This window comes from Gambusia affinis, linkage group LG16 (genome assembly GCF_019740435.1).
Source record: "Gambusia affinis linkage group LG16, SWU_Gaff_1.0, whole genome shotgun sequence".
Taxonomy (NCBI): Eukaryota; Metazoa; Chordata; class Actinopteri; order Cyprinodontiformes; family Poeciliidae; genus Gambusia; species Gambusia affinis.
In genome coordinates, this window is record NC_057883.1 from 20,631,700 (window position 1) to 20,655,316 (window position 23,617).

Consider the following 23,617-nt stretch of genomic DNA (forward strand, 5'->3'; position numbering starts at 1 on the left):
AATATTATGAAAATCTTATTGAAAGTATCTGCCTTCTTGACACAAGAACAAAACTCCTGTTTAAGGAAATGACCCCTTGCATGTGCATGCTTATTTATTTCTTCGTTATTTATTTATATTCAGTCATACTGAATTACTTACATCACTCTAGGTATACATATTTGATCAGCTTTATCTGTAATTTGTATTATTTATATTTAACACCTTTGATGGAGTAGTTTGTCAGCGAATAAGCAATTTTTCCTTGGGGATCTAATCTATTCTAAATTAGTTGAGTTTTAACATATAAAACAAAACTAATTAAGATGTGCTCCTTTGCAAACAGATTGCTGCTCATTTGTTTTTCTTTCCCATTTGCATAACCCATTAACGCTCTGTTTATGCTCCATGATGGTGTCTCCATTATTCCTGAACAGGTTGAGTTGACTCCCCTACCTCTGTGCTGTTACACCCCTCCCCACCCCGCTGCTGCTCCCTGCCCTCCACTCCTCCCTGTAGCACGCTTCCTCCTGCACTTTAACCCTGACGCTTCAGCACCTTTTACAGGCCAGACTCCTTCTCCTGAGGACGACACCATAATCAGAGACCTGCTGCCCGAAGACGCCGGCATCGACCACCAGACGGTTCACCAGCTCATCATGGTGCTCATGAAATTCATGGCCAAAGACCAGAGCAGCGCCGACGCTGACATCAGCAGCGCCAAGGCGTTCAACACCGTGAAGAGGCACCTGTACGTGCTGCTGGGTTACGATCAACAGGAAGGCTGCTTCATGATTGCACCTCAGAAGATGCGAACCTCCACCTGCTTCAACGCCTTCATTGCTGGGATTGCACAAGTGACTGATATCTGATTTAATTTCCCGCTTTTGCATCACTTCATTGTGTTTGGATTGTAAACAATGTGATTCTGACTGTGGTTTCCTTCAGGTGATGGATTATAATATCAGTTTGGGAAAGCAGCTGCTCCCCCTGGTGGTCCAGGTGTTGAAGTACTGCGCTTGTCCGCAGCTCAGACACTATTTTCAGCAGCCGCCGCGATGCTCTTTGTGGGCTTTGAAGCCGCATATTCGGCAGATGTGGCTCAAAGCTCTGCTTGTTATCCTCTACAAGGTATTTCTATAATAAAAAAATACAGCACAGAAGTCATTGGGTTTCTTAAACTGACGTATCTCAGTAGATCTGTATTACAATTCAGTATTTTCAAACCATGAAAATTACTCTTCACCTCTCATCTTTGTTTTGCATGAATAATTCTTGATATTTTAAAATAGTACTTTTTTATAACTTGTGTTTTAAACTGTTAAAAAAATATCTTCACTAGTTCCTCCCAGTAGCTTTTGGTAATTTGGTAAGTTTGAGTTACAGTCAAAGTGAGGAAAAAAATATTGCCTGTTTTATAGTGTTTGGTCATTTCTGGTTTCAACCATATTCATTCAGCACCCTCCACATTTAAATAAAATAAATTAAACATTTATTGCAGGGGAAAAATCTCCAAATGAATATTTAAGAAAAATTACAACCTCTAAATCGAGACCAGTTATGCAGTTTAGAAAATTACTGGTTGTACTGTTAGTGGCACAAAACAACAAGTAATAAAATATATTTTAATTTAGTTTCTTTATGTTGATTTCAACATTTTATTTATGATGATGAGGTGAGATAGTTCAAAAAGTCCATTGAAATAGAAGAAGTGAATAAAAAAGTCAGGAAGCCGCAAATATCTTCAGTCAGAAAAATTAAAAACTTTAATCTGGGAGGACTCTGAACTTCAGAGCATGTACTTATTGCGTTGCAGTACCCTTATCGAGAGATGGATGGCAGTAAAGTGGTGCTTCACCTGGTGCACATCACCATCAACACCCTAAACGCTCAGTATCACAGCTGCCGTCCGCACGCCGCTGCCGGGCCGCTCTACAGCGACAACTCCAACATAAGCCGCTACAGCGAGAAGGAGAAAGGTAAAAAAAGAAACGCTTTAATAACTCGGCCATTTTATCAGTTGCTAATAACTACTGATTCTTAGATCATGAAGCAGAAAAGCATTTTCTGATTGGCTGTTTTAAAAATCATAAAATACACTCCACAGCAACCTGTGAATTTTTCTAACATATTTAGGCTTATGTGGATATTTAATAACAAAATGAAGACCTTTCGAGATTTATGTAAATATAAATTCACATTGTACATTTTTTATACTTCCATCTGGTCTTAATTACTTCTAAGTCAACCGAAATGCTTAAAAAAAGTCACCCAACCGTTTTTTGGCAATAATTTAATATTTTTTGGTGTATGGAAAATGAGCCCTTTTCCATACACCAAACAATCGACAGATACTGTGCCGTATCTGTTGATACATATATTTGGCTGGGGTTGGCTTAGCAACCACAGCCAAATCCAGCCTGTTACCTAGCAACCCAAGCAAAGGTCCAGCACATTTGGTCAGCTGGTTTTACCAATGTACAATGGCTGCTGGAAAAGACAAGTGTTTTATTGTTGACTTCCCATCCAGAAACCATTTGCTGCATTCTTGTTGGCTGTACAGGAGGCTCCACTTCTGCTTTTCAAATCTGTACAGTTGTATAGTTACACATTATTTTGCAGCCATTTTCGCGTGTGATGGAAACGTTGAGTTGGAGGCCATGATGGCTTATTTGGATTTAAAGTGACAGAATGTCCTAAAACAGCTTATTCTGAAAGGAATGAAGGACTAAAATTTCATTATCTAAAACTATTTTGTGCAAAAACGTAATGAACATGTTTTGTATCGGCATGGACCAATCCTAACCTGTTCAAGGAAGTATAATACATCATCTTTGATAAATCCCATGTCTTTCTCTACGTCAGAGGAAGACAGCGTCTTCGATGAGTCAGACGTCCATGACACACCGACTGGAGCTGCCAACAAGGAGTCCCAGACATTTTTTGCCCGTTTGAAAAGGATTGGAGGCAGCAAGTCTGTGAAGTATCAGCCAGTGGAGCTGAACGCCAAGAGAAGTAAGAAGTTTTCACCTTTATAAACCAAATCAGTAGCCGTGTTTGCAAATGTTTGTCTATATTCTGCTAATGTTAAAAAAACCCACAATTTTGCAACTTTGGTGTTTCTGTTAAATAAGAAATAAAATTAAAATCACACATAAATAAGCTTGTTTACTTGATGAATCATTAAAGGATCAGCAGTGATGGATGGCTCCAGCGCTCCTCATCTAGTAGCCATCATAGGAGATGTTAGCATCTTATTCAGCCGTTGCAGAGATGATCCGCTTATACTTGGGAGCAGAGACATATTCAGTATTTTGCAGAAGAGCTTTTGTGATAACATTCAAAATGTTATGGTGACGGGCAACTTTTTATGAGCTTTGTGATGCTGTGAGAGCTCTGGTGGAGCCAGCTAGACACTGTCCAAAAAAACCCCCATCATCCTCCCACTACTTCCTGTCATCTTCTTTCTGGTTTTCGCCAGGAGTGAAAACTGGCTGCTGATCACGTGACCCGTGTGATGCGATAAAAGTGTTTCCGTTGCAGTTCTGTGAAATATGTCTTTTTTGATATAAATGAAAAACTATCCTAGCAAAGTTTGCTTGTTTCCATCAAGCAAATTTTATTTTCATACTCCGAACTTGTGGAGTTTTGTGGTTAATGGAAACACAGTTTGTGATTTCTGGAGTCCCTTTCTGCTTCATTTTTGTTCTGTGCGTCAGGTGAAATCGAGCTGTCGGAGTACCGTGAAGCCAGCGCGCTCCAGGACAGCTTCCTGCACTGCGTCAGGGAGGAGAGCACCAGGAAGAAGCGCCTTCAGGCCATGCATAAGCAAAAGTCTCTGGACATTTCCAACACGGACTCCATCCTTTTCAGTTTGGACGAACACCGCAGGAAGTCCTGCATCGATCGTTGCGACATGCAGGCGCCCGCTGCGGTCCTCTCCTCCTCCCGCAGGCAGCAGGGTAAGGGATCCTGCGACGGTTCTTCGTTTCGGGTCGATCCCGTGGATCGCCGAGGTTCCCGTGGCGGCCAGTCGGACACGGCCAAACCCGTCATCCCAGAGGTCCGGCTCAGCTGCATGGAGACGTTCGAGGACAAACTGGACCAGGGCTCGTTAGAAGGGTCGGCTCAGGAGAAAGAGGACCAAGACCTCATCGACCTGTCGTCAGACTGCACCTCCATTCCAGAAAAACACTCTCTGCTCTCCATGTCCGACAGCGACTCCCTGGTGTTCGAACCGCTGCCTCCGCTGAGGATCGTGGAGAGCGATGAAGAGTTCGACCTCAACACCATCATAGGCTCCAGATTCAGCGGGAGTCCGAAGGTCTTGGCGTCCCCCGCTAGCAGCAACACGTTGCGGTTGTCTCCTGTGGTTCAGGTGAGCGTTGAGGATTGCTCCAGTGAAAAAAACAACTCAGAGGCTGTGGTTGGAAAAGAGCCGCCATCTTCAGAGAGGAAACTCAAGGGGTTGACTCCAAGCGCCTCTTTAGAAATCCCTGAACGCCTGGAGAACGTTTCCTTTGAAAGCCCGATGACCTTGAAGCAGAAGAGAGATCTGCTGAGGAAGACTCCGAATGTCCCCGACTCCTCGTTAGACGACTCCTCTGTGATTGGCTCCAGTCCCTCCGGCAGGACCGTCTTCTTGGACATCCCAGAGGACAAAGCCGAGCCGCTTTCCTCGCCAGAGAGAAGCAAGACAGACAGCAACGACGAAGAGGAGGATGGAGACGACGAGGAAGACGAAGACATAGGGGACGAAGCCGACAGCGAACCCAAACCCGAAAACACAGACGATAATGATGAAGCAGAGTTCAAAATCCAGATCGTTCCCCGGCAGCGGAAGCAGAGGAAGATCGCCGTCAGCGCCATCCAGAGGGAATACCTGGACATTTCGTTCAACACGTTCGACAAGCTGGGAGGAGAAGCGACGACTGAGACGGGTAAGACTCAAAATAAAAGGGTCATTAGCTCAGCTTGTTAGAAAGGAACTCTGGAGCAAATCTCTAATAGTTGACACAGATCCCTGAGGTTTTTGCAGCAGTATGTAACTTTTAGAAAAAATATATTTTTACATATTTGTTGAAGCTATTAAGTGATGATGGTATGAGACAAATAATCTGTTTATTTTGCATTGTTTTCTCTCAATGCTATCTAGAAACAATCAATCAAAGCCAGGAGGGAGTCTCACTGCTGACAATCTCTCCTCTAATAGAGCCTGTCAAGAATGCTCAGTCTAGTTAGCACAACCACTGATGACTGCAGTTAAACGGTTTTCCTGTAACTATAAGCTTTTTCTCCGTCATTAGCACATTTAACAGCAAGTACATGAGCATGATTGACAGCGCTAAGGCCCTCCTCCTGACTCTGATCGGTTGATTTTAATTGGGAGTGATGCATTTCTTGGGACACCAATAGTAGCTCAGGATGGAGGTGGAGGAGATCAATATTTTCAGAGATTATCTCTCTCAACAAACTTTCACAACATGGTGACAGCTTTAGCAGATATTCCTCAAAACCTATCTCCACTCCTAAAGATGTCCTTGATGATTTATAGAAATTTAGTGCATATAATTAATCTTAGGATGATATTAAGGACTTAGAATGCTTTTTTTCCTGTTTTTGGAGCATAAACCCTTTATTGTGATGGATAAAATACACTTTCTACTACTTTTGTGTTCTGTTGTTGAAGTTCTATTCAGATATTATGTTATATACAAAAGAGTCAGAGGAAGTGCAGACTTCTGATCTGCCAAATATATTGTAATGCATATGTTCTCTCCATGTCCCTGCAGAACACAAAGGTATGTCTGCGTTGGAAAAGCCCAGGGAATCAGCCTCAGCTCCAACTCTTGAAGCTGCTCTACCTGAAACGAGCCATCGCTCCTCAGTGTCAAGTAGGGATCACAAACTTCTCCACAAAATCTGTCTGAAGAACTTCTAAACCCATTTCCGGTATTCTTAAAAATACATAAAACCCATTTTTTCTCTAAATGACATGAAATTTGGCTTAAATGGGGACTTATTGCGCAAAATTTACTCCTACCTGGGTATCAACTACTTCTTAAAAAACAGCCCAAGTGCTTAAAATAAATCACACAAACATTTTTTGGCAACAATTTAATGTTTTTTTGGTGTTTTGAATTAAGCCATTTCAAAAACCTCCCAATAAGTTACATTCAATGTATATTCTGTTGTTACCTAGCAACCCCTGCTGAGCTCAGCTCCGTTACCTAGCAACCCCAGCGGAACTCCACCACATTTATAAATTAACTTGTTTTCTCTCCCCTTATTCTGGCATTCAGCAAATACAAACAATTTTGGTAATTTTAAATTGTCTTAAACAGTAAAAGTTTAATCTGATTTAACAATAGACAGTCAGAAAAACAAGGTTGTTTCTTTCTGTACGATATGTGTTAACATTTGGTTACAACTCTTAAAATATCGTCACCCTCCTACAACAAAAGGCCCAATAATGTCAAAAGAGATTTGCCAAAAAAAAAAAAGATTTTTTTTTTTTACTTTTGGCAAAAAATAACTTGGGTCATTACTTTAGAAAAGTGGCCATATGGAATTTCAGATTGTAAAACTAACAAAAACAAGTCAAACGAAGCGTTATGTGACTGTTTTTTTTGTCTTGTGTGACCTTCAGCTCAGTACCGGCAGGCGAAGCGAGGCTCTCTGGGCGCCCTGACGATGAGTCAGCTGATGAAGAGGCAGCTGGAGCACCAGTCCAGTGCGCCGCACAACATCTGCACCTGGGAGACCGGTCAGGACTTTTCCCCGTAGCAACAAAACGTTTTCAGGAAATGACGTAAAATGAGATGTAGGACTGGGCATCAGATCAGTTTTGATTAATCTGTTATGTATTTTTGAAGATTTAACTTTTGGAAAGTCTGGATTTATTTATTTTTTTCATCAATTCACTCCTCCTTGAGATTTCATTGTCAGCTCACCCAAAGTGGTCATCTTGTTTGGAAAACATCTTCTATAGCCTCTATTTATTTTGACTTTGAATTCAGGTCAACTCTGCAATGGTAGTATGGTCAGGCTTAGATATATATAATCAAGTTTTTGAATATCAGGATTTTGAAGTGATGGTACAAACAAATGTTTATTTTGAAGAAAGAACCAGAAGATTTGAGATGCTCACGTCAGACTGTGATTACTCTACTCAAGATTTCTAATTCTGGCAAAATTGTGTTTTGACTTCATTTTCAAAATGAAAAATAATAATAATTCCCATAATTAAAAATTATGGAAATTATTAAGATTCTTGCAGTGCAACTTCTTTGAGTGCTCCTACTTTGTAAAACTCAAAGAAAACATGATTGAAATCAGAAATCGGATTGTTTGACGGCATATTGGGACCATTGTAGACAAAAAAACTAAGAAAGTAAATTTCCGATTGATCTCAGAAATGTTCTAGAAAAAAACAAAGACATTTCTGAGTTTCAAATTCTAAAATCTGTTATAAAAAGATTAGAAGCTTTTTAATCTCAGAAAGTTTCTATATAAACCATGGAATTTTCTGAATATGAAAAGTGAAATTTTGCAATAAAAGACAGAGAACTTTTGAAATTTTCCTCTGAAATGTTCTAGAAAAACACTTGGAAATTTCTAAGTTTCAAAAATCAAATTTTTTTACGTTTGGAAATTTTCTGCATTACTCAAATTCCCACATTTTTTCTAGAAAGTTTCTAAAGTTTTTGGCGGAAATTTACTCCTTTTTCTCTTTTCTATCTACAATGGCTTTCTAATCATAGATCTGGTAAGAAAAAAAATCAGATTATTATTTTTTTTAATTTGTATCGCCCAGCCCTGCTGAGATGATAAAACAAGAACTGAACCACGTCTTCTCCCTGGCAGGTCCCACAAAAACCAGCTTGCTTTCAGCGCCGAGCACAGTCAGCATGTTTGTTCCGGCGCCTGAGGAGTTCATCGACGAGCAGCCCACCACCATGTCTGACCGGTGAATGATTCATTGCCTCCGCCTGGATGAGAACCAGAGTTTCATACCCAGAATCACTTGCTGTATGTTTTGTTCCTCGCCTAAGGTGCCGGGACTGCGCCGCCGTGCTGGAGGAATACGATGAGGAGACTCTGGGGCTTGCAGTCGTAGTTCTGTCCATGTTCATCCACCTGAGCCCGGATTTGGCTGCTCCCATGCTGCTCGACATCATGCAGTCTGTGGGCAGGTAGGGCGCTGCAGCTCCATCCACTCACCACTTCATGGTTTCATAACTGGCTCACGCATAATTCCTCCCTGAGTCCGAATCTGATGCTTTGACCTCTGTAGGCTGGCGTCGAGTGGCAATTTCTCCGGACAAGCCGAGAGGTAAGACAGTCTAAAGCTTCAGGTGTTCAGGTGTGCATGCAGAAATACTTTGTTTCTGTTTTTCAGCATGTTGATCCCTGGAAATGTAGCAGGCGTGGCCAAGCAGTTCCTGCGCTGCATGTTTCACCAGCTGGCCCCTAACGGCATCTTACCGCAGCTTTTCCAGAGCAACATCAAAGGTCTGCTTCTTCTTTTTACCCAAAGTCAGTCTGAAGCCTCGTACACACCTAGCTGGGTTTAAAAAAACAACAACAAATACCTCCACCAGTTTGATTCAAAAAAATATCTACCACCAATTGAGTTCAGAACGTTTTCCAGGAAATGGACCCTCCTCCAAACAGCGACGTTTTAAATATGTCAAATGCATAAGGGCGTAGTTATGGAGATAAATTGGGGCCATAAAGATATTTTAGTGTCAATTTTTTTTTCAATGTTAATAAAAAAAAAATTTTAAATTATTTTCAAACTTTTTTCCAGGTTCAAATCTCTTTTTTCCACAAAAATTATTTTTTCTCCCATATTTAAAATTTTTTTTGATTTCGAAACTTTTCTTTTAAGTCAAAAGTGAATAAATTTGAACAACGTTTTTGGTCCTTCTTTATCTCTGTAAAGCTATGGTTATGTCAGCCAATCAGATTGCTTCACAACAACGGAAACTTCCTGTAAGGAATCAAACATGGCGGTAGGAACGTGATTAGTGTGGACAGATATGTAAGTTGAATTGCTTTTAAATATAGTTTTATAATATCAAGTTAATAAAATGTATGTCACAAAAGTATGCAGATATATTGTTGCATTATTTGACTGTAAGCAAAGTTCAGAGTTTTTTTTATAAATCTTTATTTTAGAAATAATTGTTTTTTGTGATACTCAACAGAGATTTTGTGTGGATGAAAGACCAAAACACATTAAAATGTATTTGTTTTCCCAGATATCTGGCTACATGTGGACTAGACCTGATCCTGCAGGGAATAAAAACAATTTCTTTCTTAATATCTTCACAGATGGGAGTTTCCTGCGAACTCTTGCCTTGTCTTTGATAGACTTCAATGAGCTGAGCTCTGTTGCTGCTCTCAACATGCTGCTTGAGGTACAACCAGCAGGGGGAGCACTAGTCAAACAATAAGCTTTTCTTGGCTCTGGCTGCAGAAGTCTTTTTACAACAAGAAACTGTCCAAACATTTCAATAAACATGCTAATGTTTACTGGTGTTATTGTTAAATAAAATAAAAAGATAACTGCATGAGCTGTTTTCAACCACCTCATTACATCACAAACACGCCGAAAAATCAGAACTAAATGATCACCTAAATGGAAATATTCTGTCTTAAAAGAACTATATTACATAAGCCTGCTTTGTTTTTATCCATAGGGCTTAAACAACAAAAAGAGTCTACCAGCAGGGGGCACCATGCTGCACTGCCTGGACAACATCGCCACCTTCATGGAGGCTCTCCCCATGGACTCTCCCAGCAACCTGTGGACGACCATCTGCAACCAGTTCCAGACCTTCCTCACAAAACTGCCCTGCGTTCTTCCTCTGAAGGTAGATATCAACTCTTCCGCTCACTCAGTCATGGGCTGATATGCTTTAATGTGATTACAGCTGAAGGAAAAAGCATCCAGCGGTGTCCTTGTCTGGTTCAATATTAGAGTCTTAAAATTGTAATTGATTTGACTCTGATGCTTTTAACCTTGGATGTCAAATTAGTCGGCACGCAACATCCAGGAACAGGACCAGATGTTTGGGTTTGATCTCCGTTTTTTAAAGCATGATAACAGCCGATGGTGGTCAAATATGAAGCTGAAATGATTAATTGGATTAATCGTCAACTAATTTAGCAATCGATTAATCGTTAACTGGAAAAAAGGCCAATTGCTGAAAAAACAACACTCAGAGTAGTAACTAAGTTAAAACTGTACAAAATATACACATTTTGCATTTGTCTGTCAATGTTTTACCCAAAACTCCTCAAACGGCGCAGCTTTTGCTTCATCTAGTTCAAATTCACTAAAGGAATGCCATATTATTGTATTTTAGGCAATAAAATGTTTATTTTCTTATCTAAAAAAGAAATGGGATTGTTTCTTTACTTTAAACCTTTTTAAGTATTTTCAATATTGCAATTGTTGAATGAAATATCTGTAAAACGTGCAATTTTATCCGATTAATTTTCAGAATAATCTATTGATCATCAGAATAAAATAATCGTTAGTCAAATACGTTGCAACGTGTCTCTCCTCAGTGCCCGATGGATTCCAGTTTAAGGATTATTATTTGTCTTCTAAAGATCCCAACTACAAATGCAACTCGGGTAAGTTCAAAGCGAAACCTTTGAAATGTAAGTAGATGTGAAATTTATCTTTTAAAGGTGAAACGTGTTGAAATGTTGCAGAGTCTGCTGGAGCCTTTCTCTAAGCTGCTGAGCTTCGTCATCCAGTACGGGTCGTTCAGCCTCTCCTACCTCGTCGAACTCTGTGGACTTTGCTACAAAGCCTTCAACAAGGTACTTTAGTCAGAAACCTCTTCATGTCCACACAGAGAAAAACAAATAGTTTGACAAATTTAATGCTGCAGCCTCGCATTTTCATTTATCTTTCTAAAGATGTTTTACGTTGTAATGCTATTTTTTGACATTATGCTAACTTGGAGGATTGGGGCCAGGCTTAGGAAATAAAAACAATAAAATTATAAAGTTAAAGTTATAAGATTATGATTTTTTTGCTCTTAATATTATAACTTTATTCTCATATAATTTTGTTCTCTTAATGTTCTAATTTTATTTTAATTCAACTTTATTGTCTTAATATTATGACTTTATTTTTGTAAACTTATGAGTTTTTTGTTCTATTCTCATAATATTATGACTTTATTTTCGTATTATTTTGACTTTTTTCATACAATTTTCTTCTTGTAATTTTATTTTTTACTAGTATGGCCCTAATACATTGTCATAATGCCATCCCTTAGTATGTTTTGTGGATTTTATGGGGTGAATTGTTTCTGTTTGGTTGTGTTGTTAGCAGTGACATCTCTACTGGGGGCCAGGAAGGGCCATTGTCCCCTGCTGCTCCTTTTTACACCAGAGTGGTGTAAAAGTTTGAACACTTACCTTGACAATGCTTGAAAAGTGCTTGAATTTCACTATGGAAAAAGTGAATCGGAGGGCCAATTAAAAAGTGGGTAAATGAATCCGGTTTGGCCCGGAGGGTTAGGAGTTAAACCGGTTTGCTGCAATCTGCTGGCGTCTCGCTCATCACTTTTAGGTGACGCTCCTGCTTCCCCGGCTCTCCACTCAGCTAGAAATGTGGCCTCATGTCAGAGATGATGAAGTAAATAATCAGGCGGTATTGATTGACGAGATTAGTTTGTGTGCCGGAGGAGGTGATGTATGGTGCATTTCTTTGTGACGGAGATGGAGCCTGGCCTGGTCTCCGCCACTGTCAGCACCTCATGCTTTATGTCGCCTGTTGTATTGATTTTCCACTCTGTTTAATTTCTCACCTTACAAACGCTGCAATTCCAAACCTGCAGCTGCTTCAACAGAATGTGTTGGACTCCAGCAATGTTTCTGGTCCTGCTGTCAAACGGACCAGCACCACAGGCAGATAGTTTCACTTATAACATGGGAAAAATGTCTTGTTATAAAAAATCTGCCAGTGGAACCAGTTCTTTCCATCAACATTTTAAAATTGTTGACTTAAAACAAGCTCCTATGTCGCCCTTAAAAGTTTCTCATAAGTGTAGGACGATATTTGCATTCGATACTAGAAAAAAAATGCTTTTATTTCAGATTCTACGCACAGGAGCCAAAAAAGCTATTACCAGAAAATGGTTTTATCTAACAAGCATTGACAATGAAGCCCAGTTTGGCCAAAATTGTCTGATAATTTCAGAATGGTAAGGATCACTTTCTGTATCAGAATACAACAGGATGTTTATTTTTTTAAAGAGATGGAACCATTGGATTGAGTAGATTAGATTTAAAGGGAACCTATAATGCAAAATTTTAATTTTGCACGTTGTTGTACTTCTGTTTTCGTCTCTCCAGGTTTAAAAACAACCCAAGTGCTTAAAAAAATACCCAAAGGGCTTTTTGACAATCATTTAATGTTTTTAGGTGTCCAGAGAATGAGCTGTTTCCAAAACCTTCGGAATGTAACGGAATTAAAAGCCCCGCCCGTTGCCTAGCAACCCCGGAGAAGCCCAGCTGCTTGCTTAGCAACCAATGGGAGCTGCAGCATGTTTGGTCAGCTGGTTTCACTGCTGTAAAATCTCATTGTCTAAAAATGATTTTGTGCAAAAAGTGTGATGAACATGTTTTGTATAGACCGCACATTTATTAGGACCTGGTCAAGGAAACATAATAGCTCAGCTTTAATCGACTACCATTTTAATTTTATTACTAGAGGGGACATAATCATTTAATGTGGGACAGAAGGCACACCTGTATTTATTTATTTATTTATAAAATATTATAAAACAAAGAATTTAAAGAAAAGGAAAATTCTAATAAAATTCAAGTTATTGACATAGTGTCAATTCACAACAAATGTTGTCTCATGACACTTTGCAGAAAATTTTTTTTTTTATTTAAATTCAATCATACATACATTCCAGTAGATCCTGTTATCAAACCATACAATAAGCTTACTTAATTATTCAAAGTAGTTTAAGAAGTTTCTATAAGGAAACCCATTAGATTGCATCCAACATTTCTCATCTTATGCACCATTTCTCGCTGCTGCACTGCACACTGTTTGACCAGACCGTCTTACCGGGGCTTAAGAACGGCCGCTTGATTTGCTATTTACCAAAACGGCACGCTCCGTTAACTTTTAATTATAAGAGAGCGGCGAACAGGTACGCGCATGGACACACAGGGAGAAACGTTGGTTCTGCAGGAGCAAAAAGAGACATGAGCAAACACGACCGCAAAGAGGAAGCAAGAAAGAGAGAGGCAAACTGTAAGATGACAGTGTGGTTTGTAAACAGGCAGCTGGGTTTTGTGTGGAAGGGATGAACAAAGAGAGCAGCCCGTCCTCAGGGAGGGACAAGGCAGCCTGACAGCCTCATCTGAGCTGCCTGGGACTCTGGGAGGAGAGATCTGGACTGGCCTAAATCTACTCCTCAGCTTCGCTATCCTCACTCTCCCTGCCTGCCCTCCGCTCCCTCCCGCTGCCTGTCCTTCCCCCTCTTTTCAAGCCACAGAGTTTATGCTCTCTGCGCAGCATGAGTAAGGAAGAGTGATAATAGAAAAAGGCAGTCTTGCTGCTCCAGTACATTTACTCGCCTCTCCATCCCCTCTCATCCAGGAGCGAGATAAGTTCTACATGTCCCGCATTGTGGTGTTGGAGCTTCTGCAGGCTCTCAAGTTCAAGTCTCCTTTGCCTGATACAAACTTGCTACTGCTGGTCCAGGTAAAAAAATAAAGAAAAAAGAAGAAGAGATCTGTTCATTTTGGTAAATCTGTCTACATAGATTAATCAGATTAATCGCAATTATTCTAATTTAGCAATCAATTAATCATTAACGTAATTTGGTGAAAGAGAAACACAGTCAAAGCAGTAATTAAGCCAAAACTGTACAAACAATACATACATTTTACATTTAAGATAAAACAAATGCTCAAAATCTGCAGAAAGTGACAGATTTTATCCGATTAATCAATTAATCGGCAGAATATTTGATAGAATAATTACTAAAATAATTGTTGCAGTCATAGTAGATAATGAATGCAGCTCTTTAAAATGCTGTGAATGTTGCCAGTTTGTTTGTGCAGATATAGGAACGCGTCTGGCAGAATCCACCATCATCCAGAAGCACATGATCTCCACGCTGCCGGGGGTGAGACATAAAACCGTGTGTGTTACAACACTATTAAGCCGAGCCCAATAAAACAGCAGGAAGAACAGACGGACCTCTATAAAGCTAAGCTGTTTTCTTCCCCTACAGTGTACGACTGCAGCAATGGAGTGCATGAGGCAGTACACCAGTGAGCTGCTGGACTTCATTGCAGATATGCATACTCTAACTAAGCTAAAAGTATGTCTTACCTCACCGCTAGATTTTTAATTTTTTTATCACATTTGATCTCTTTGATGATCTTTCCCACTTTCTAAATGGGCTTTTCAGAACCACATGAAGGCGTGCTGTCAGCCGCTGCATGAGGACACCTTTGGGGGAAACCTGAAAGTGGGTTTGGCACAAGTTGCAGCCATGGAGATCAGCAAAGGGAACCACCGGGATAACAAAGCTGTGGTTCGGTATCTGCCCTGGCTTTACCACCCGCCTTCCACCATGCAGCAAGGGTGAGAACAAGCACAACGAATCCCGTCACTCACTAAGGCCGGATTCAGAGCAGACGTTTTGTTCTAATGGGCTCTTTGCATCTGACGCCACATCCTCATGCGCAAATGCGGCTCTCTTTTTGCCGCTTTGAGTTACTATGACAGCTAGAAAAGACAAAGTCGTATTTCAGACGCAAATAAAACAATACTATGCACTTTGTTGTCTTCCTAATATAATCGGCTTTTAAGATTTCATGGATTTCCAAGCAGTCCTGAATTAAGAAAAGCTAGCGCTGCACAGCGAAGTTTACAGCCTTCACTTCACTCCAGATCAGCTTCTTCAGCCTAAAGGAGAAGTTAAGGAGCCGTTCCTGTGTTATTTCCATGAAATCACTTTTGTATTCAGCCTGAAAGAGCGAATGTATGGGAACGAGAGAGCAGACCAGAGCCCGACAGCCGAGCAACCGATCCGCCTGCTGTAAACACCGTCCTGCTTCTCAAGAAGCATGCAAAACTAAAAAAGCAAAATAACACAGAGACCTTAAGGAGCACGGCCATGTTTTTCTAAAAGCAACAGATTTGAACCTGAACAGTCAGCTGAACTAGAACTCCGACACCAGAGCTGCTCTACTGTTAAGCTACGGGGTTGTTGTGCTTCCTGCTGCTTCGGAAGCAAAAAGCCCGAACCGTAAAATCCCAGTTACTTTGGTCTCTGACACTAACAACAATAAACGCACGTAATATAAAAATAAGGTAAAAACATTGTATGTTAGAATGGATTGAAAATGTTTAGATACTTAAATAGCACATTTTTACAAGAAAAATGTTAGAGAATATTGCCTACCAGCATAAGCTAAAGCTAATGTTAGCCACAGTTTAAAGAAAGAAAAACTCACCTTCGTATCTGGGAACGTATAACGAGGCGTACATCTTAAAACCTTTCTCCAGTTTACTTGTTGGGGCTTCGGCTCGATGTACATCATCAATTGTTACCTTGGACAAGCACAGAGTGTAAAGTGTCATTTTCAATAGATCGTAAACGACTGAGCCGCTTTTCCCCGAACGTGAAAGCTGACGTGTAAAGAGCCCATGGTGTTTATAGAGTAAAGAAAGGGGAAGGGACTTTTCATTGGCGCAGTAAACAGCTTCACTTGCAAAACCCGCTGATAACATCATAAACATATCAAAACGAAAAGACAAATTCTGTTAGAATTATTCTGAAGTAGTCAAATTTAAACAAAAATAGAATGTTATTAAAAAGTTACACTGTTGCTAACGCGGCGGGGTTTAAACTCTTACCTTGATGCAGAGTTCTGCAACGAGACATAATTCTTCACAGGGGGTTGATGTAAATATCCATACATGTCACCCTGTGTCCAGTTTGAGTGGAAAGAGGTTTGTGTGATCTAAACTAAAAGAATAAAGCAGACGGCGCGCGAGGCAAAGCAGAGAGGCTTCAGCAATGTGATTGGTCAGCTCTGCCGGATTTAAATGCATAAACTTATCTTCTATAAACCTATATTTTAGGAATAAATTATTATCTTCCTGAAAACAAGCAATGCTTAGCCTGTCGGGGGGCTAGTACAGCATGTCGGGCTGCCAGGCTCATAATACACTGAAAATATAAGACAATGTTGATGAAACCTGAAGAAGAGCTGTTTTCAGGCTAGAGTTTGAGTCACCCACATCTTTATTGCATCCTGTGACGTGAAGCGGTTGAAGCTATCAACGACTAGCAGCTGATATATTTCTGTTAGCTAACCAGGTTAAGCTAACTTGCTAACCATTGCTATAAAAAGAAAGTTGGCTAGCTTTTTTAATTCCATCATGTAAGTGCAAATTTGTTGCCAGTTTATTGTCTTGTACATTTGTTGGTCTTAAAAACAGGCCTTAAATTTAATTCACAATGGTTTTAAAAAGTCTTATATTTTAGTTGGTGACATCTGAAGACGTCGTCTTTCATAAATAATCGTTTTTAGTGATATAAAACGGAGTTTATGTGTGGATGAAGGACCAAAACGCATCAAAATTTCTTTGTTTTGCCAGATGTCCAGCTGCCTGTGGACTGGGCTAGAATCTGATAGCATTTATTTGAAATAAACATTAAACCGTGGCAGGGAAATAAACAGAAACACAATAAATCTATAATGGCAACAAAAACCTTTTACTGCACTGTAAATAAGATTGATTACATTGGTTGGATCAGGAGTTTTCCCACTGGCTCGGTCTCTGAATAATTTACAGGGCTTCCACATCAAGTGGTGCTTACTAAAGCCAGCTGAAATTATCTTGGCGCATCAGCATGGCTGCCTTCGTGAAGGCAGAGTGAGCGGATGATGGATGCGGCGCCCGCTTCCTGAGCCGCTTTGTTCATCTGAATTCACTTTCCGTTTCCTGCTTTCAGGCCAAAGGAATTCATTGAGTGCGTGTCCCACATCCGTCAGCTGTCCTGGCTGCTGCTGGGGTCGCTGACCCACTGCGCCCTGCACCAGGGCTCCACCTCCTGCATGCCCATCCCGCTGGACGCCGGCTCCCACATCGCCGACCATCTGATCGTCATCCTGATCGGCTTCCCGGAGCAGTCAAAGGTCAGGATCACACTGATCTGCTCACACTGTCGCTCACTGGTCACTTCAGTTCTGGTTCATGAGTAAGTCTCAGAATTAGTTATTTAGTCTCACAAATCCGACTTTAATCTCAAAATTATGACAGTAATTTAAGAAATAAGAGATTTTTCTCAGAATTATGACTTTAACCTCATAAATATGAGATTTTTCTCAGGATTATTACTTTTTCACATAATCTGATTTTAATTTCAGTCTTTTCTGTTTTATAATCTCATTGTATTTTATGATTGTGTATAGCACCTTGGTCCTGTCGGTGTACAAAGTGCTTCATAAATAAAGTTGATGATGATGATGATAATCTTAAAATTATAACTTTTCTCAGAATTATGACATTAACTTCAGAAATATGAGATTTTGCTCAAAATGACCTAAACTCAGAATTATGATTCTAATCTCAGACTTTCGACTTTAATCTCAAAATTATGATTGTGTCTCAGAATCGTGATTCTAATCTCAGAATTGTGCCTTTTTTTCAGGAGTATGACTTTTTAAAATCAGAGTTCTGACCTTAATATTCTGAGGTTAAAGTCGGGATTCTTTTTTTTTTTTTGTTCGGTGGACTTAATCCACTTTCGTAGCTGAAAAGTTTGAAAACTTGAAATCTCTTGAATTTTACTTTGAGGGAACATTTTTCACACTTTTCCCCTCCGTCTGCAGACGTCGGTTCTGCACATGTGCTCCCTGTTCCACGCTTTCATGTTCGCCCAGCTGTGGACCATCTACTGCGAGCAGGCGGCCGCCGCGCCGTCGCTCCAGAACCAGAACCAGACCGAGTTCTCATCCAGCGCCATCCTTACGGGCCTGGAGTTCTGGAGTCGGGTTACTCCCAGCATCCTCCAGCTCATGGCCCATAACAAAGTGGTAAGAGTTCACCTCCTGTGATGTCATCAACTGTTTTCATGTCAGATTATAACAGATTATGTTTTCATGTTCGTCTCTCAGATGGTAGAGATGGTTTGTCTGCATGTCATCAGTTTGATGGAAGCCCTGCAGGAATGCAACTCAACCATCTTTGTGAAGGTTTGATTCAACTTTAATTATTTTTAAAAAGGTATTAGAGACTTCAGCTGTTTTTACCTTTTGTCACACTTATTTGTTTCTGATCATCAAACTGATTTTAATATGAGACAAACATAATCCGAGTAAATCTGATCCCTTCCTGGCCTTTAAACAGAACCCGTCTGTCAGCAGGAAGTAGACTTAAAAAATATCAGGTGGAAAACAGTCATTGATATCAATCAGTTAGGGCTGAAGTCTTGGTTTTTAAAGATAAATTTTTTTTAAATCTGTATTTTTTTCCCCCCACCTATCAGCTCCTTATATAGTTTATAGTGATGTCAAGGCGGCCATCTTGTTTCACAAGAGTGTTTTACAGCTTCTATTTATTTGAATTGAGGTAAACTTTGTGATGAAATATTGGGACCAGCCTGGGTTTTCTTTAATTCAGAGAACCAAGTCATAATATCATCAGAATAAAGTCACAATTTCATATTAATAAGAACTTTTACACAAAAAATTTAAATAAGGAATATTGTGCATTACAAGTTTTACAGATAAGAAAATACTTCATCTTTTAACACATCAGAATCGAATTACTATGTGTCCATTTTGAATAAAGAACTTCAGAAACCAGTATTTCTTCTTCTGGTAAAATTGCATCTTTATTCTCCTAATATTGTGACTATAATCTCGTAATTACAACTCCAAAACATCTAAGTGTGTCCAGAAAATTTAAAACGAAAGAAATCTTTACTTTTTTACATCACTTTACATTAATTTTCATTCCTTCTTTTTAGTTAATTCCAATGTGGCTGCCAATGATTCAGGCCAACCTGAAGGTAAGACTTCCACACTAAATTCAGTTCATTTAACGTAAAACTATATTTATCCCAGAGGGGAATTTAAATGTTCTCGTGATTTATATAATCCAAGAATTTTAAGAGTTTTTGTGGATGGTGATTCTGGGGGCAGGAAGGGTCTCTTGTAGCAGTCAGTGTTGGAATGAGTCTGAGGAGACCTCTGACTGAAGGTGTTTATGTATCAAAGTCTCATGACGGTAATTTCATGCTAACACCTCAATTTCAGGGAAGCAGAGACAATTCTCCATGAGCATATCCTGAATGAAACCATTATTTGTTGGCAATCTCTGCTAATCCGCCTCATTAGCTTTTGCCACTCCTCTATAATTTATGTCTGGTTGTACCGTAGCACCCTCAGAGTATTTCTGTAGCCAGGCCAGTCAAAATTTAAGGGGGCCATGGCCTCCCACTGGGAATCGCCACTGTGGTTATAAAGCTCTGCCAAGAGATGCTGGAGTAGGGGATATGGTCCCTTAATTGAAATGGGAAAAAATCATGTTTCCATAGTTATGCATCATAACAAAAGTTTTTCCATTTTTTTAAAAACCATTCCAGCTGCACAACATCAACCTCAACCAACCAAAGAATATTAGCAAAAGCTGACAAAGAACGATCTAGAATGTTGTGAATTTCTGCTACTCCACCTCTTTTGCTTTTAAATTTCTGTCTGGCTGCACAGTAGCGCCAAACGAAAACGTTTATAACAGTGTTCGCTCTGCGCAAATGGCTGCAGTATATATATATACCGTAATTTCCGGACTATAAGCTGCGACTTTTGTCTCACGCTTTCGACCCTGCGGCTTATACAACGATGCGGCTTATTTATGAATTTTTTCTAACGGCCAGTAGGGGCGCTGGAGCAGCAAAGGTAAGCGTGAGACAGCTAGAATATATCTGTAGAGGAAGACTAATGTAACATCGTGCTTTGTGCATGAATAAAATTAGCTTGAACAGACCCTCATCATGGAGAATGCAAGAAGAAATGCGTTTGATGCAGCTTTCAAGTTAAAAGCAATCGAGCTGTCCGATAAAGAAGGAAACAGACACTGAGGAAGACTTCCATGGTTTCAGTGCACAGGAGGAAGAGGATGACGGCTCTCCGTGACTTTTAACCGTATGTTATTTAAACCAGCCCTGTTAGTGCTGTTTTGCTATATTGCTGCTGTTCAGAAAGAAAAGCTACATATTATTAAAACTTTAAAAACACCTTCTGTGTACCGTCTTTCTTTGTAAATATCTCATGTTTCAGTGTAGGTACATGCGGCTTATACACCGGTGCGGCTTATGTATGTACAAAATGTGTTTCCTTTAAAAATGTAGGGGGTGCGGCTTATAATCAGGTGCGCTCTATAGTCCGGAAATTACGGTATATATATATATATATAATTGTATTAGTTAAATTATTTATTAATTCAAATTTATTTTGTATTTATTTATTTCTTGGGTTTTACATTTGCTTTTATTTTTTTAAGAGGGGGCCATGGCCTCCAACTGGCCCCCTTTCGGGAGCGCCACTGTGGTTAGTAAGCTGGATAAAGAGATGTTGAAGTAGGGGATATGATCCCTTGATCATAAGAAAATAAACAATACAAAAACACCTTGTTGCCATGGTTACACATAGCAAACTGTCCTGAGTTAAAATCATCCCAGCTGCACAGAGTGGATAATTGTCCAAAGCTGCAATGACTCAACCAAACAACATGAACAAAAGTTGCCATTTTTTGAAGAATAATCAGAACTTTTACACAATTTCAAACGGATCTGTCTCTTTTTTTCCAGCATCTGTCAGCGGGGCTGCAGCTGCGACTCCAGGCCATCCAGAACCGGGTCAACCACCAGTGCCTGCAGGGCCAGACGCCCGGGGCGCCGCCATTCGCACTGCGCAAATGGCTGCAGTGCACCCAGTTCAAGATGGCGCAGGTGGAGATCCAGTCGTCGGAGGCGGCGTCGCAGTTCTACCCCATGTGACCTGTCGGCCTGCCGCGGCTGAACCATGTGACCAAAAAACCAACAAAACGGGATCCACTGATACTGTGCTGGATAAATTTTCAGAAGGAAGCTCCTTTCATACTTGTACAGCAAATTGTTGCTATTTTAAAGTAATTACTGTAAAAGTGGTGATTGAAAGTTGGGTAAATGTTTTTATTTTGTGCCTAAGAAGGACGACTGTGAAAACTTTCTATTGTTGCTAAAAAGCAAAAGCTTCTGACTCTGTTAAGCTAAATCAAGTTTACAGATCGACTTTTTAGTTTTTGAAGATTTAATTTATGGATTTTTTTTCAGCCAATGCGCTCCTTTGGGTTTCCATAGATCAGATGGGCGGCCATTTTGTTTTAAAGCTTCTATTTACTTAGACTTTAAATTAAAGTCAACTCTACAGCTGAATATTAGGGCTTGGCTACAATTTTTTGTGTGTTTACGTCATAATTTTACAAAAATATAATAATACAAAAATAGAGCTGAAATAATACAAGAGAATAATAATATTACACTGCAAAAATACAAAATATTACCAAGTATCTTCATTTAGTTTCTAGTGCAAATATTTTGGTAAACTTGAAATAAGACTAAACTTAAAGTAACTTTTCTGTGAGATTTACCGGCTCAATAATTCTTGAATATTGACAAAAGTACAAATTTAACCTATAAAATGAGGAAATTGTATTATTAATGAAAAAATGCTTGTAAAAAGTAGCAGTTTTTTATATATATATTCAAGAATTATTGCCTTAAAACAATATATATCTTGCTGAAAAGTTACTTATGAGTTAATTTGTCCTATTTCAAGTGTAATAAGATACTTTTACTAGAAACTCGACCAAAAATACTTGGTAAGATTGTGTTTATTTACCGTGTAGTGTAAGAGAATAAAGTAATAATTTTATGGAAACTCACGCATGCAAAACAAAAACTTAAACTGAGGAAAGCTGAACATCTTGTGAAGTTATACTTCTTGTTTTACTTCATTTTAACATAAATATTTAGTTTTTAACACACTAGCATCAAATTGTTATCAGCAGCAGGACTTTTAAACGGCGTTTACTTCAAATAAAGAACTGCACACACTGATGACTCAGCTTTTTATCTAGTAATTTTAAGAAGTTTTTGGATCTTTTGTCTGCTAATATTATGATTAAATTCTTAAAAATTAAACAAAAACTCTCGTAGCCTGACTCTAATACACCATTGTACAACTCACAGGATGGATGATTGAAATAAAAGCCACTTTTTGAAAGTATTGTCTGTTGTTCTTTTTTAATAACAGAAATTTTAAAAAATAAAATATGAGAATAGTCATAAAATTGCAGCTTTCTTCTGATACTTTAACTTTTCTGATAATGACTATTTTTGAAATATGACTTTATTATTACAATTAAATTCTGGTATTTTCAACTTTATTTCTGTAATGTGATTTTATTTTCATTTTTTCAACTTTATTCTCATTTTATTTCTGTAAACTTTGACTTCATAATCAGACTTTATTCTTCTACACTATCCTCTAATAATTAACTTGTTTCTATAACATTACGACTTTATTGTCGCATTATTTCAACTTTATTAATGTTATTTTGTTCTTGTAATATTAACTTTTTTCTAGTTTTTTACTGTATTCTCATGTTCTATACCTTGTATTACTTTATTCTCATAATATTATGAGTTTATTCGTATTTCAACTTTATCATTGTAATACTACGACTTCATTCACATAATTGTATCTTATTTTTAATATATTGTTAGTATGGTCCTAATACTCTCTTTTACTGTTTTATTTTTTAGAAAATAAAGCAAGAAAAAAATCGATTAAAATCGGAGATTGCATCTGATATGAAAAAAATCTTTAATTTTTAATCCACATCCTGTTTTTTTTTTTTTTTTCTAAACACAGAGTGTCATTTTGTATGAATCGCCATCCTCATCCTCCTCTTCCTCCTGCTGGAAAATTCAAATGTGACATTCAGCCCCTTTGATGTCCTCGCAGACGTGGAAAATGTCCAGTTTACCATAATGAAGGTGCGATTAAATCAGCTCAGGCGCTTGCAGGATATATATATATAAAAACACAATACCAAAACAAAACAAAAAAAAATCCCCGACATGGCGGGCAGAAAGTCAGATGCTTGTCGGACTGTCAGTCACGCTGCCTTCTGCAATCAGCGCCCAGATCGATCAGAGGCCGATCGGGCCGCAGCAGCAGCGGCTCGTAACTCGATAACACGGAGCCAGACATTGGAGGTAAACAAGAACATTTGGGTTGTTCCCCACTCCCAACCTTACCTGCTCCACCCTGGCAGCAGCAAAACAGATTGGCCCCGCGCATATGCCACGCAAACACAATTACCTTTTGGACTAATGAGGTTTGTTGTGATTTAGCATTGTTGCGGGGTCTAACTTTGTTACCGCAAAGCTCTTGTCTGAGAATAACAGATGACATGACAGCAGGGCTAGAAAGCGGAGCAGAGCTAGAAAGCGGAGCAGAGCATTAGTCTTTGTTTTCATCTTCATCCTTGCTGCAAAGATTTCATTAT

At 39.2% G+C, this 23,617-nt stretch overlaps 1 protein-coding gene across 7 annotated transcripts in view; it reads left to right on the plus strand.

The window, feature by feature from the left end:
• The window catches only part of LOC122845856 (protein unc-79 homolog), a 70,872-nt gene extending 48,468 nt beyond the window's left edge, over positions 1-22,404 (plus strand). For 3 of the 7 annotated variants that reach the window (XM_044142348.1, XM_044142351.1, XM_044142354.1), the window contains 24 exons: positions 499-836; positions 928-1,110; positions 1,796-1,958; positions 2,845-2,994; positions 3,699-4,919; positions 5,772-5,873; positions 6,629-6,745; positions 7,846-7,948; positions 8,034-8,174; positions 8,276-8,314; positions 8,381-8,493; positions 9,319-9,404; positions 9,687-9,860; positions 10,561-10,629; positions 10,711-10,821; positions 13,631-13,735; positions 14,085-14,177; positions 14,271-14,360; positions 14,451-14,626; positions 17,010-17,193; positions 17,890-18,093; positions 18,175-18,252; positions 19,029-19,070; positions 20,871-22,404. In XM_044142348.1, coding sequence (XP_043998283.1) covers positions 499-836; positions 928-1,110; positions 1,796-1,958; positions 2,845-2,994; positions 3,699-4,919; positions 5,772-5,873; positions 6,629-6,745; positions 7,846-7,948; positions 8,034-8,174; positions 8,276-8,314; positions 8,381-8,493; positions 9,319-9,404; positions 9,687-9,860; positions 10,561-10,629; positions 10,711-10,821; positions 13,631-13,735; positions 14,085-14,177; positions 14,271-14,360; positions 14,451-14,626; positions 17,010-17,193; positions 17,890-18,093; positions 18,175-18,252; positions 19,029-19,070; positions 20,871-21,059 — 4,271 coding nt within the window. In that variant the 3' untranslated portion in view covers positions 21,060-22,404. The remainder of the gene's footprint in view (positions 1-498; positions 837-927; positions 1,111-1,795; positions 1,959-2,844; positions 2,995-3,698; positions 4,920-5,771; positions 5,874-6,628; positions 6,746-7,845; positions 7,949-8,033; positions 8,175-8,275; positions 8,315-8,380; positions 8,494-9,318; positions 9,405-9,686; positions 9,861-10,560; positions 10,630-10,710; positions 10,822-13,630; positions 13,736-14,084; positions 14,178-14,270; positions 14,361-14,450; positions 14,627-17,009; positions 17,194-17,889; positions 18,094-18,174; positions 18,253-19,028; positions 19,071-20,870) is intronic. The other 4 variants (XM_044142350.1, XM_044142352.1, XM_044142349.1 and 1 more) reach the window with 3 other exon arrangements.
• Positions 22,405-23,617: the final 1,213 nt, after the last annotated feature.